The sequence below is a fragment of the Halichoerus grypus genome, chromosome 7 (genome assembly GCF_964656455.1).
Source record: "Halichoerus grypus chromosome 7, mHalGry1.hap1.1, whole genome shotgun sequence".
Lineage (NCBI taxonomy): Eukaryota > Metazoa > Chordata > Mammalia > Carnivora > Phocidae > Halichoerus > Halichoerus grypus.
Genome location: NC_135718.1, coordinates 87,193,763 through 87,208,219, shown reverse-complemented (window position 1 = coordinate 87,208,219; position 14,457 = coordinate 87,193,763). Strand labels below are relative to the sequence as shown.

General features: G+C 55.4%; 1 protein-coding gene across 1 annotated transcript; it reads left to right on the top strand.

Moving 5' to 3' along the window:
- Positions 1–10,465: 10,465 nt before the first annotated feature.
- LOC118549259 (left-right determination factor 1-like) lies at positions 10,466–13,096 on the top strand. The gene is made up of 3 exons (XM_036113526.2): positions 10,466–10,752; positions 12,170–12,412; positions 12,689–13,096. The coding sequence occupies exons 1-3, from the start codon at positions 10,466–10,468 to the stop codon at positions 13,041–13,043; spliced, it is 885 nt and encodes a 294-aa protein (XP_035969419.2). The 3' UTR covers positions 13,044–13,096.
- The last annotated feature ends 1,361 nt before the right edge of the window (positions 13,097–14,457 follow it).

The following is a 14,457-nucleotide window of genomic DNA, read 5'->3' as shown; positions in this document are numbered from 1 at the left end:
GCCTTTCCCGCCCTACTGATCAGGAAGGCCGGGTCAGCACTTGACCCCCCCGCCCCGTGGGCACCCTTGCAGTCTCTTGGGCCTCTCCCATCTCTGGGCTCTCCTCTCTCACTGTAATGATGAAGGCATTCTCTGTCTCCCCTGCCCCGCCCCTGCTTGGAGCCCGGCTGTGGCTCTCTGCGGTGGGGTGGGCTGGGGCGGGGGCCGGGCCTCTCCTTTGGCTTCTTTGACAGTTCTCCCCTGTCCCATGGAGATGCCCTGGGAGTGCGAGGGCCCCTCAGAGTGCCCAGGGGGCCAGAGCCTCTCTTGGGCCTGGGGAGACCGAACACTGAAATGAAGAGCTATTTTCCTGAGAAGGAAATGGAGTGGGGCTCAGCTCCCCAGTAAGGCCCTCCTGCAGGTGCAGGGTCAGCCCCGGACCCCAGAACCGACGGGGGCCACTGTGTGGACCGGGAGCCCTGCTCCTTGCTGGAAGGGGCTCCTGGGCGGGTGCAGACACTTCCCATCCACACTGGAGCTCACTGCCTGCAGGGGCCTGGTGCTCCGAGGGCTCCGGGGCAGGGGGCCCACTGTTGGGGAGCCGCCACCTTCCTGGTCCGGGGGAGGCCGTCCTTGGAGGGAACTTGCAGCATCTCATGCGGACAAGGCTTTGTCCGGGGGGAAGCCCAACCACCTCTTCTCCCTCTCAGTGCTTTGGAGCTGGAAGGAAAATCCAGTTTATCTCCCTCGTTCTACAAAGACATTGAGATCCCGAGATGCTCATAAAGTTTGCACTGAGCTAAAACTCCCATCTTTCAATTCATTGATCCGTTTATTCATTCAACAAGTATCAGTGAAGTATCCACCGTGAGTGCTGGTCCTTGTTCTCTGCGCAGGGACACAGCTGCAAACGGGCTGGACAGTCACTGAGCCCATGGAGAATCTACATCCTAATGGGGAGGTAGTCCACAAACAGTCAAACAAATAGATAAAGACGATAATTTTAGATAGGACTAAGTAGCAAGAGGAAAATAAAGCTGGATGATAAGAGAGATCTCAATTGGCAGGGGCAGGAAGGGGATGCACGGATTTTATGAAAGGGCAAGAGAGGGCTTTCTGAGGACCTGACGTTTGATCTGAGGTCTGAATGACAAGAATTAGCGAACCCTGCGAAGGTCAGGATGCAGAGCCTTGCAGGCAGTGGGTGCAGCTAGTGCAAAGGCCCTGGGATGGAACCAGCGTGGCAGGTTTGGGGACAATGAGAAGGGCCGTGTGACAGGCTGTCAGGGAGCAAGAGGGGCAGCAGGAACAGAGACAGGAGAGTGAGCCTGGTCCAGGTCAGCCTGAGCTTTCAGGCAAGACATTTGAGTTTTATCCAAAGTGTAGTAGGAAGTCATTGGAGGTTTTTGTGGGTTTTTTTTTGGTTTTGTTTTGGTTTTTGGTTTTTTGAATAGACTTTATTTAGAGCAGTTTTGGTTCACAGCAAAACGGAGCAGAAAGTATAGGGAGTTCCCAGATACCCCCGCCCCCACACATGCTCAACCTCCCCGGTCATCAACAACCCCACCATGGTGTGCATTTGTCACTAAAAATCCTCTGTGCCCCCCCATTCATTCCCCCACCCCACCCAGCCCCTGGCAACCTCTGATCTTTTTATAACCCCATAGTTTTGCCTTTTCCAGAATGTCACATGGTCGACACGTAGACTTTTCAGATGACTTCTTTCACTTAGTAATACGCATTTCAGAGTCTTCCATGTCTTTTCATGACTTGATAGCTCATGTCTTTTTAGTGCTGGATAATCTTCCATTGTGTGGATGGACCACAGGTTTGTTTTGTTTTGTTTTGTTTTTTAATCCATTTACCTAGTGAAGGATGTCTTGGCGGCTTATTGGTTTTGGCAATTATGAAGACAGCTGCTGTAAACATCCACGTGCAGGTGTTTGTGTGGACAGAAGTCCTCAACCCCTCTGGGTAAATACCAGGGCGCATGATGGCTGGATCGTACGGTAAGAGCAGGTTCAGTTTTGTAAGAAGCTCCATACCGTCTCCCAAAGTGGCCGCACCCACTTGCATCCCCACCAGCGGTGAAGGAGAGTTCCTGTGGCTCCACATCCTCGCCAGCATTTGGTAGTGTCAGTGTTCCGGAATTCGGCCGTTCCAATAGGCGAGTGGTGGAGTCATCGTTGTGTGAATTTGCGTTTCCCTGATGACATGTGATGTTGAGTTTCCTCTCAAATGCTTATTCGCCATCTGTATCTCTTCCTTGGTGAGGTGTCTGGATCTTTCGCCTGCTTTTTTATTTGGGTTGTTTGTTTTCTTATTGTTAAGTTTTGAGGGTTCTTGGCATATTTTGGATAATGGTTCTTTATCAGATGTGTCCTTTGTGAATGTTTTCTCCCAGGTGTGGCTTGTCTTCTCATTCTCTTGACAGGATCTTTTGCACAATAGAAGTTTTTAATTGTTATGAAGTCTAGCTTATTGTTTCTTTCATGGATCGTGCCTTTGGTGTTCTGTTTAAAAGTCATCTCCAAACCCAAGTTCATCTAGATTTTCTCCTGTTAATCTTCTAGGAGTTTTGTGGTTTTGGCTTTTAAAAAATTGTCTTATTTTATTTATTTTTTAAAGTAAACTCTACCCCCAACGTGGGGCTCAAACTCACGGCCCCAAGATGAAGAATCTCATGTTCCACTGACTGAGCCAGCCAGGCACCCCTATGGTTTTGCATTTTATATTTAGGTCTGTGATCCGTTTCAAGTTAATTTGGAGAGGGTTTTAATTAATAGGGTACCTCTGATTAAAGTCTGTCGGAGACTTTACCTCTGTGGACTGTGGGGGGCAGGAAGGCAGCGGGGAGGGGTATATGGGAGTTGCAACCACGGAGGCAAGTGATGGAGGGTCGGTCCCAGATAGTCACAGCCTTATTTTGCCAGTGAGGACACTGGAACTTGCCGGGAGCTGAGTCTGGAGGGCATGGGTCAGAGGCAAGGAGCCGGTGTGGGGGCCCCGCAGAGTGTGGGAGAGGGCAACGGGTGGCTGGAAGCCCTGGGATGTTTGCTTCTGGGCCCAGTGGGGTGGTCAGGTTGGAGGCATCTGCAGCCAAGAGACAGGAGGAGACCACTCAGGAGGGAAGAGAAGCGGGTTCTTACCCGGGCCTCCTGCCATGTGCATCACGAAGGGGCCCTCTGGCCGGCAGTCAGAGAGATGGTCAGCCGCCTGTAATACAGCGGGTTGATTGAGTGTGGACCCAGCAAGGGGATCCGTAGAGGCAGACGCAGGGCAAATCTCCCAGACCTGTTATCCGTCTTCAAACACAGGCCCTTTCCTGAATGTGGATTCCACTTGGGTTCAAGAGTTTTGCTGGGGAAATAAAACAATTGGGCAATCAGCCAGAAGAAAGCCATGTGGATTGGGAGAGTGATGGGCTGATGGGCCAGCAGCTGGGAGGATAGCCCTTTGTCATGCACAGGAAGGAGCCCAGCTCTGCAGGCCTCGGAGCTGGGTGGGAGCCTGGCCTTCTGTGGGGTTGGATTGGGCCTGCAAGTCATCTCAAAGCCAGATCTGCAGTCCTGGAGGGGAAGAGGGGGCAGGGGAGAGGGGGGAACGAGGAGACTCTCAATGGTCCTGACCCAGGGCCTGGAATTGAGGACATTTGGGGACAAGGGTGATGGGGGCTGGGATAGGCAGGTACGGGGGTGGGGGGGGAGCCAGGCTGTGACCCCAGCCGGAGTCCAGGCTGCTAGGTGAGGGCCACAAGAAAACGTAGGGTCAGAGGTCATCCTCAGCCTCCACGGGTGGGCCACTTGCTGGACCCGGCCTGGGCTCAGAGCCAGAAGGGACCCTGAGGTCGGTGAGGTTGGAGCCCAGGAGCGGCTCCACGTCTGCATCAGAGCCCAGCATCTGGGGGGCTTCAGGGGGGCTCCCGTCCCCTTCCCGTTCAGGGCAGGCACTGCGGTGGGTGTTCCAGGGACGCCCTGAGGCCCAGCCCCAGGTGCCCTGGGCCGTCCCAACCCTGCACCCATCAGCCTCCCGGACCCCAGGCCTGGGGGCCCATGTGGCCTTTGGGGTCTCCAGACAAGCTCCTGGCTGGGCCCTGCCCATCCTCCCTGGGGCTCCCTGAGCAGGAATAGGGACCCATGTTTCAGTTCACCAGCCCCTTCCTGGCAGCCGTGAGCCCTGGGCTGTACCACTCAGGAGCTGTGTGTAGTCGGGCGAGTCACCGAGCTTCATCTGACAGCTATCTGCTAGGTAGTTGGGCAAGGCCAGGAGAGCCCGGCTTCTGAAAAGAGCAGGGAGGTTACGAGAGCTGATGTGGATTGGGCGCAAACCGGGGTCTGTGCGGGCACCCGTGGCCCCTCCCTGTGAGCTCCCGGGATACACATTACTCATGCTCCCATCTGAGGACAAGGAGACACGCACGGGCAGGTGATGAACTTGGCCCTTGCGGGCCCCCTCAGGGCTCTCATTAACATCTATGACCTTGGGCAAGGGTCTTAACTGCCCTGAGCCTCCTTAGTGAAATGTCAGCACTGCTTTCCTCGGTGAAGGAGCACCGTGAGGTCCGAAAAGCAAAGGGGGAGACCAGGCTGCGCCAAGGTGGGGGTGTGCACTGTGAAACCACCCAAAACCACCTCGGGCTCCGGAACCCAGCTTTGCATGGTGCCTCCCTTTCCCTGGGAGCCCCCCACCCCACCCCCCTGCACTGGAGCTTCCTTTCCTACCAGCTGCCTCTTGGTCTCCTTGGGTGTCCCCAGGACACAGAGAAGGGGCAAAATCATCAATAAATATTTGCTTAATCATTTGAAGAGAAAGGGAGGGAGGAAGAGGAGCTTATGGAGACGAATGGCTTCTAGAAGATCCTTCCTCAGGGCAAGGTTTGAGGAGAGAGACTGGCTTATATGGGCATTTTTCTTTTCGTGCACTTTTTACTTGGCGGTTAAAAAAGAGACTAATATTGCTAACGCCTCCCCCCACCCCCAGAAAGAAAAGAAAGAGAGAAGGAAAGAAAGAAAAAAAATCAATCAATCAATCAATCTGGGTACAATCCTACCACCTAACAGTGATACTCTGTGACACAGTTTCTGAGTCAAGGGAAGTCTGCTGTTTCAAGCGGGAAGGAAGGCTGCTGGGAAGTAGCCGCCCCCTGGAGGGGTGAGGCGGAGGAGGAGGTGGGTGCGGCTGGGGACAGAGACCAGCAGCCCTGGCGACACACAGCCCCACCTTCGGGTAGGCACTGTTATTCCGGGGACAGAGCCTGTGTCAGCCCCGTGGCGCCCACGCTCTGGGAATGGCCCGAGACAAATGCTCAGCCTCTGTGCATACCTCCTAGGTGTGGTCGTGAGGTTGCTCGGCTCTGGTAAACCTTACTGTCCCGCCTGTCATCGCTGATTTCAGTTCCTGCCGGGTCTGTGTGCTTTGGTTCTGGGCGGAAGAAGCGCGAAGACAAGGTCTTCAGATACATCTGTACAGTTGGGTGGGGGGAGGCGCAAGCGCACCGCGAGTTCATCAGAGCTAGGCTGCGAAGGGCTCTGACCCTGCCTGGACGTCCTGCTGTGGTCCAGTCCCCCCGCCGCCCCCCCCAGGTGCTCTCCTTGCCCCCAGCCCTCATGGAGGACACACAGGGCAGGATGGGAGGTTCTGGAAAAGGAGTGGCTGGGTCACCGTGCAACCACGCATGTCCACCCCTGCTCCTGATTGTGCTAAGGCTGAGGGGGGTCCCCTTGCCCCCCCCGCAGTGGCGTCGACAAAGCACTGGGGGCTGGTGGCCTTGGCAGCTCCCGGCGGCTCCCCACACACTGGCAGCCTGAATCCGGGGGTCGAGGAGCCTGGGAAGGCCCCATCTCGTCTGCCAGAGATCAACCAGCGTGTGGGAGCCCCGAGCCGGCCTCCGTGACCCAGGCAGGAGCAGCCCGTCCCCGGAGCGGGGAGGGACAGCATCCGTGGGATGGCTCAGGACCAGATGGCAGCCTCCCTGGGACTCTGGTGGGTTCTGAACATGGGGCCTGATCACCCCCACCTCCAGTCCCTCCTGACCCCCATCAGGTACTTAGGGGCTCAGAGACTTAAGCAAGACTGTCGCGTGGGAGACTAAGGGCCAAAGGGGGCTCTGCAGCCGCGGTGGGAGGCTCCCTTCCTCCTGCCACCGCTCTCGAGCGTGTCCAGGCCACTCCTCCACCCCCATACATTCCCCCCAAGTTCGAAGTGCCCCCTCCGAGACAGCCATCTGGCCCAAGGGAGCCTCCAGACTCCAGACCCTGTAGCTGCTGGGGTGTGTGCCTCGCTGGGCGAGGACCTGTGTCCCATGGCCCTCTTTCCCCTCTCCTCCTCGGCGGGTTCCTCGCTGGCCCCCCAGCCGCCTCTATGGAGTGGCCTCTTTTGCTGTAATGGTTTTCTTCCTTGCTCGGCACTATTAAAGCACTACATACAATATTTTCCTTATTTGTCCGAGTGAATGGTCAGTCGCCCCTGCATTCCCACCCCACAGACTATGGAGCTTCTAGGGGCTGTGTGTCATTCTGGGATCCTGGCTGGTGGCTCCCCCACAGCCTGGCCCCGTGGCCCTCTACATCGGGTTTGAAAAGGCTTGGAATTCCTCAAGAAGGGGGCAAAGCCGGCTTGCTACTTGGGATGGGGATAAGGCTGAAAATGTAAACATCCCCAGGGAAGGAAGCAGGCCGACAGAAATCTCTAATGGGATTATACGGAGATCTCTGTATAAACACAGATTATAAAATTAAAATGTCATCATAGTATAGTACTGTTTTGAAATTTGCTTTTCCGTTTGCATTTATTTTATCAGGGACCTGTTTCCAGGTGAGTACTTTTTTTTTTTTTATTACTCTTTAAAAAATTAAACGAGTGATGCCTGAAAATGTTCTCAATGTCAAGAATCCCGCCAGGGCAGGGGTGCCTGGCTGTGGGTAAATGGAGCATTCGACGCTTGCTCTTGGGGTCGTAAGTTCGAGCCCCTTGTTGGGCGTGGAGATGACTTAAAAATAATAAAAAATTTAGAAGAAAATCCCAGCGGGGCAGAAGTCTATAGAGAAAGAAGCGGACGTCTCCCTCCCCACCTCACAAATGCTCACACACTGGGCTGCTCCAAACAGTCTCATGGCTCTGCCGGTCAGAGGTCTGAGCCCGCTCAGCTGGAGTCTACGCTCAGGGGTCACCCGGCTGAGGTCAAGGTGTCTGGCGGGCAGGACACTGCTCTAAGCTCACTCCGTTGCTGGCAGGGTCCAGCTCCTCGGCCTGGAGGGCTGCGCTCTTTCCCTCGCTGGCTGTGGGCTGGGAGCCCCTCTTGGCTCCTTAAGGGCATTGCTTAGCTCAGGTCGCTGGACCCGAAGACCACAGATGGGGCGGCTTCAACACCCAGCATGTATTTCTCGCACTTCCAGAGGCTGGACGTCCATGTTCAGAGTGCCAGTGTGGTGGGGTTCCGGTGAGAGCCCCCCTCCAGCTCTGCAGACAGATGCCTCTTGCTGTGCCCTCTCTGCACATAAGGGCGCGGATCCCGTCATGAGGCCTCCACCTTCATGACCTAACCACCTCCCAGAGGTGCGCACCTCCAAACACCATTGCACTGGGGATTAAGGTTTCAACGTGTGAATGGGGGGGAACATTCTGCCCCTAGCAGGGTGCCTCCCTCCCTCCAGGCGGCCCCTCCATTTTCTTACCCGCTACTATGTGTCAAACGCTCCTTACGCTTTGAATCCATCTGACTTTCTCTTCTGCTACCAGCCAGAGAAAGCTCTCTGCTTTTTTTAAAAAAAGATTTCATTTATTTGAGAGAGAGAGAGGATCTCCAGCAGACTCCTCCCTGAGCATAGAGCCCAACGTGGGGCTTGATCCCAGGACCCCAAGATCATGACCTGAGCAGAAACCAGAAGCCTGGCACTGGGCACGGAGCCTACTTTAAAAAAAGAGAGAGAGGGTGCCTGGGTGCTCAGTTGGTTAAGCGTCTGCCTTCGGCTCAGGTCATGATGCCAGAGTCCTGGGATCGAGCCCCGCATCGGGCTCCCTGCTCATCAGGAAGCCTGCTTCTCCCTCTCCCACTGCCCCTGCTTCTGTTCCCTCTCTCGCTGTGTCTCTCTCTGTCAAATAAATAAATCTTTAAAAAAAGAAAGAAAGAAAGAAATTATAAAAAAAAGAGAGAGGGAACTATATATACTCTTTAGCCTAGTGTATCCACTTGTAGACGTTTATCCAAAAGACACATTCATACAGGTATAAAGTGGCCCCTATTATACTAGGCTGTTTATTGCAGCATTATTTGTAACAGTAAACACTTGGGAACAATGTGAACTTCATTCAGAGGGATCTGGTTACATAAATTATCCTGCATCATACAGAGGAATTTTATGTAGCAGTAAAGTAAAACAAAAGCATGAGGCAGCACTGCATAGAAGATTCTCCAAGACATATTGCGGTTTTGTTTGGTTGGTTGGTTTGGGTTTTTAAAAAAAAAAGATTTTTTTTAAGTAATCTCAACACCCAACATGGGGCTCGAACTCACAACCTCAAGATCAAGAGTCGCGTGTTCTTCCGACTGAGCCAGCCAGGCTCCCCTCCAAGACATATTGTTAAATGAAAAAAAAAAAAAATGAGACAGTATGTATAGTATACTAATCATTCAGTTTAACAAAGAAAGGATGGGGCGCTGGGGTGGCTCAGTTGGTTACAGGTCTGCCTTCAGCTCAGGTCATGATCTCAGGGTCCTGGGATCGAGTCCCGCATGGGGCTCCCTGCTCAGCAGAGAGCCTGCTTCTCCCTCTGCCTCTGCTCCTCCCCCTGCTTGTGCACAAATAAATAAATAAATAAAATCTAAAAAAATATAATATAAAAGAACAAAATGCATGTGCTTGTGTTTGCCAACACTACCTCTGAAAGATACCTTAGAACGACAGTGTTTCCCCAAACCTAAGATCCTCTGCTGCTGAAGCTTTCTTCACCTGACCAGGACGGAAGTGTGTCCCCCACAAATTCATATGCTGACATCCTAACAGCCAGCACCTCACAATGTGACTGGACTCAGAGATGGGGACTTTAGAGAGGTGAAGAAGGGAAAATGGGGTCATGGGCCTGAGTTCTTATCCGATTGGACCAGTGCCCTTCTAAAAAGAGAAAATTTGGACACACGGACCCCAGGGGTGCCTGTGCACAGAGGATCGACTGTGTGAGGACAGCGAGAGCATAGCCACCTGCAAGCCAAGGGGAGAGAGGCCTCGGAAGAAACCACATTTGCTGGAACCTTCCCACCTCCAGAACTGGGAGAAAATCCAGTTCTGTGGCTTAAGCCTCCCAGTCTGTGATCTTCGTTATGGTCACCCGAGCAGACTAAGACACCAAGTGTCATCCGAAGGTTGTACAAATTTGTCTCAGCTGTCTCCTGGCTGACGATAAATTCTGATTTCAAGGAGGCTATGGTGTCAGAGAAAATAAGAAAACTCTTTTGAATCAATTAAACCGATAGCACTGGCTCAGGGGCGGGGCTGGAGGGGCCAAGGAGACTGGGGGCCAAGACTGGCCGAGACAACATTGTAACAACAAATTACAATTACAATTTCGGAAAGAGGTATCGATCAGATCAGATTGTAAGATTTGCACGCTGGGGAGAGATGTCTCTGCAAAGCACAGACCGTCTCGGGGGAAGGGAAAGGGACAGATGAGGAGCGAGAGGAGCCAGGCTGGGCACCCTGGACTCTTGTACTATGGGTGTTAATTGTAAAAAGATTTAAGAAACATTGTTAACTTAATTTTCTTAAAGTAAAACAGGGTAAAAATTAGTAGCACTGTGAAAGACTCCTGCTATTTATTAAGCACCTACTGTATACCAGGGGGCTGTGCCAGGCACTCTGCTGACCTCTTGATTAATACCGAGGAGTTCCTTGCAAAAAAAAGTACATTGTTCCCATTTTATAGGAGGAGACTCACGTTGAAGAGGGTAGAAAACTCACCTGATTACACACAGCTCCTGAGTGGTACAGCCCAGGGCTCACGGCTGCCAGGAAGGGGCTGGTGAACTGAAACATGGGTCCCTATTCCTGCTCAGGGAGCCCCAGGGAGGTTGGGCAGGGCCCAGCCAGGAGCTTGTCTGGAGACCCCAAAGGCCACATGGGCCCCCAGGCCTGGGGTCCGGGAGGCTGATGGGTGCAGGGTTGGGACGGCCCAGGGCACCTGGGGCTGGGCCTCAGGGCGTCCCTGGAACACCCACCGCAGTGCCTGCCCTGAACGGGAAGGGGACGGGAGCCCCCCTGAAGCCCCCCAGATGCTGGGCTCTGATGCAGACGTGGAGCCGCTCCTGGGCTCCAACCTCACCGACCTCAGGGTCCCCTCTGGCTCTGAGCCCAGGCCGGGTCCAGCAAGTGGCCCACCCGTGGAGGCTGAGGATGACCTCTGACCCCACGTTTTCTCGTGGCCCTCACCTGGCAGCCTGGACTCCGGCTGGAGTCACATCCTGGCCTGGAGGGCAAGGGGTGATGGTGGGCACATGGCCCTACTCACCTGCCCTCCTGCCTCAGCCCCCAGGACTACCTGGGCCCCGGGTTTGCGGCCCACGCCCCACGCCGGCCCACTGACCTCCACGGTGCTCTCAGCTCTGGGCCCAGGGCCAGGTCCAAACTGGCGCTCGGGCAGTGGTACTGATCCCCCACTCCCTCACGACACAAGATCTGGCTCCATCTCCTGCCAAGGGACCCTGTGGAGATCTGGGCCAGACTCAGAGCAGGTGCAAGTCGAGGATGAGGACGAGGGGCTCCTTCCTCTGCATGACAAAGGGTGGGGACTGCCGTCCAGCCCCGGACAGTCCATCAGCCCACTATCACAAACCTCCCAATCCACACTGGCTTTCTTGGGCCTCTGGCCAGGGCTGCCAGAGTTAGCAACTCAAAATATAGGACTCCCAGTGAAATCTGGACTTCAGATAAATAGCAAATGATTAGTCTAAGTATGTCCCCAACTGTCTCCTGTATTTTATCTGGCAGCATTACCCCTGGCCACTGCCCAGGTGTTTCATTTCCCCAGTAAAACTCTTCAAGCACCTGCAAGCCCGCCACCCCTTGCAGGAATCCTTGGGAAGCAGGGGATCGATCCCACCCCCGCCCAGTCCCATCACTGGACTGAGTCCCTCCCTGGCAGCTTCTGGGGTCAGGCAGGACTCTGGCTGGGAAGAGCTGGAGGGTGCGGAAGGATTTGGGCTGGCCCCCGGAAGGCCTGATCTTCCTGCTCTTTTCAGAAGCCGGGCTCTCCGGGCCTCGCCCAACTACCTAGTAGGCAGTTGTCATCAGCGACTGTGGGAGCGTCAGGAAGGGGTCACCTCTCTGAGCCTCGGTTGTCTTGGCTCAGAAGTTGGAGGGAGTGATACACTGGCTGGTTCTTCCACTTCTAATCTCTGAATCCATGAACAGCCAGAGAGAGGGAGAGATGGGTCCTTATTGGACACACCCCCACTGGTGCTAAATTATCACAGGTTCCCTGGCCTAGGCAGGTACCCCGAGAACAGTGGTCTCCGACTGTGGTCAGCCCAGGATCTCAGCAGCCCCCGGAGCCCTCAGGGCACCAGGCCAGATGCTCATCGCTGCCCACAGGATGGGTCCTGAATCCAGGAGCCCTGGTGGTGGGGGGACAGTTTCTTGCAGCCAGCAACCAGACCCCAGCTCCACACACCAGGGAGTCCAGTTGGCTCTGTGACTGGGCAGACCGGGAATCCGGCACAGATGAGATGGGAATGAGATCCCGGCCTCTCCTCCACAACTCAGACCTTTAAAGTCCGTTGGTCAGGCCCCCCAAAGCAAGGCAGAAGCTCATGGGCACTGGACAGAGAGCCAGCTGTCCACAAGCCAGACAGCCCTCTGTGTCCGTTCTAGACAGCCCCCTCCTCCAGGCTCCTGGACCCGCCTGGCCGCTGAGCTCCCAGGAGGTCGGAGGGGTGTGGCCTGGCTCCCCCCACACACCCCGGGCCCGGCCCAGGGCTGGCTATAAAGCCGGCCCAGCCTGACCCTTGGCACAGCCAGCGCGGGGTGGGGGGGGGGGGGAGGAGGAGAGGGGAGGGGCGCAGGCCGGGGTCCCAGCGCGGGGGCGGGGAGGAGAGGGGCGCGGGCGGGGGTCCCAGCGCGGGCGTGGGGGGAGGGGGGCTCCCCAGGGTGAACCCGCAGCCCCCAGCTCAGGCCCCCGTCCCCGCGCCGCCCCGTCGCAGGCTGGTGTCCCTCCACGACAGCGGCTGGAAGGCCTTCGACGTGACCGAGGCCGTGACCTTCTGGCAGCAGCTGAGCCGGCCTCGGCAGCCCCTGCTCCTGCAGGTGACGGTGCAGACGGAGCACCTGGGCCCGCCGGCCGCGGGCGCCCACAGGCTGGTGCGCTTCGCCTCCCAGGGGCCGGCGAGCGCCGGGCAGGGCGAGCCCCAGCTGGAGCTGCACACGCTGGACCTGGGGGCCTACGCGTAGGCGCCCGGGCCGCACGGGGGGACCCCACTCTCAAGGCCAGCTCAGTCCGAGTGGGACTTTTCAGGGTGCCGTGAGAGTGAATGCCCGCAGGAGAGTCCCCTTCAGTCTCAGGACTAAGCGGTCTCGTGATGTACCGTTTGGTTGTTGGTAGTGACCCGTCCTTATCCTTTTGAACATAAGGAGCCCTGGGTGGCAAAGCTCCTCCCAGATGCCCCCCGGCCCCCCGGCCCCGGGCCCTCCCCGCTGACCTCTGCCTCTCCTTGCCCGCGCAGAGCTCAGGGCGATTGTGACCCCGAGGCGCCCGGGTCGGAGGCCCCCCGCTGCTGCCGCCAGGAGATGTACATCGACCTGCAGGGGATGAAGTGGGCTGAGAACTGGGTCCTGGAGCCCCCGGGCTTCCTGGCCTACGAGTGCGTGGGCGCCTGCCGGCAGCCCCTGCCCTTCAAGTGGCCGCTTCTGGGGCCTCGGCAGTGCATCGCCTCGGAAACGGCCTCGCTGCCCATGATCGTCCGCGTGGAGGAGGGAGGCAGGCCCAGGCCCCAGGTGGTCAGCCTGCCCAACATGAGGGTGCAGAGCTGTAGCTGCTCCTGGGACGGGGCGCCGGTGCCCCGGAAGCTGGAGCCTTAGGTGTGGGGCGTGGCCACGGGGGGACTTGGCTTTTGTGGGCATCAGGGGTGTTGTAGGGCATGGGGAGAGCCGGGGGTTGCTGCTGATGGGCAAAGGCTCTGTGCCATCTACTGAGCTCTCTGTCCATTCAGCTTGCCTTCTAATTTTTGCTTCCCAGAGTCAAGACTCCCTGGCAACTGGGTGGCCCCCGCCCGTCTTCTCTGTTCATGTGACGATATCCCAAGCACTTACCTCTGTCAAGTCTATAACGTAAGAGCAGGAAGCCAAATTGTCATTGTTTCCTTGAACCGTCACTGGATCTGGGCTGAGCTCTGTGGAATGGGCCTGTGGTAGGGTCAAGTATGGGTTGTGTATTCCCAACCCAGATAGGGCATTTTCTAATGAACAAATGAAACATGTTTTAATCTGTATTTCTCTATTTTACCCAGAACCCCCAGGGAACAGAGAGTTCTAAAGGGATTAGGTCCACCTGCTTAGAAAGCTAAGGAAGGAGCTAGAGAGGACTCAGTCAAGGTCTCAGTAATATAGGAAGCTAGGACTGAAGCCATTCAGAGTCAAGTGCACTTGTCCTGCTAAAATCCAAGCAGACATTTTTTGTCACTGTTGACGTTTTTACCCTCCTGGGCACAGGGAGTGGGCTTCGTTTCAATTCTACTTGCTACAAAATAAAAAGTCTGTGATGATAAAAATCATCAGTACTGTAAGACTGTAGGTCACACCTTTAGCTTTTGGGGCAGATGAAGGGAGCAAATGCTGAAAATGTTGGATATGACATTTTCGAGTGCCTGGATTACAGGGGCTGATAAGCTGTGACTTCGATCCCCGCCTGGCCATCTTGAATTCCTAGCCAGTGTGCAGAACTCTAATTAGCTCTGAATTCCATACCCTCCAAACCCCTATCTCCTTCCCTATCCAACAGAATAATCCCCGACTCCCATACACTTACTGGAGATTTAAGGAAATGGTGTTTTTACCAGCACCCCCCACACGGATGATACATGACAGGGGTTACGGCCATCTCAACTTTTACAGGGGTTATGGCTGTCTCAACTCACATTCGGACCCGATTGGCCTTCTCTTGATTTTGAAATAAACTTCATTTACTGAAAATCAAATTTAGAAATCCCTTTCCTCTCTGAAATTTTGAAATCAAAGATTCTAACGTTTCTCCTTTTTTTTTTTTGGTCAGTGGCTTCACCATTCTAACTCCTGGGGATAGAGCCTGGCACTTCCCCGGACCCCTCAGTGCAGAGCAGGCCGGTGGTGGTGCCATTAATTGAGGCAAGAAAGAATGAGGACATGCAGGACAGGGGTGTGAGGGACGGGAAGAGAGTAGACAGTCTGAGAGGTGGGGGGTTGGGGACGACGACGACGAGGACAGACGTCCAGCCAACCACACCCAGGAACCTTGGGG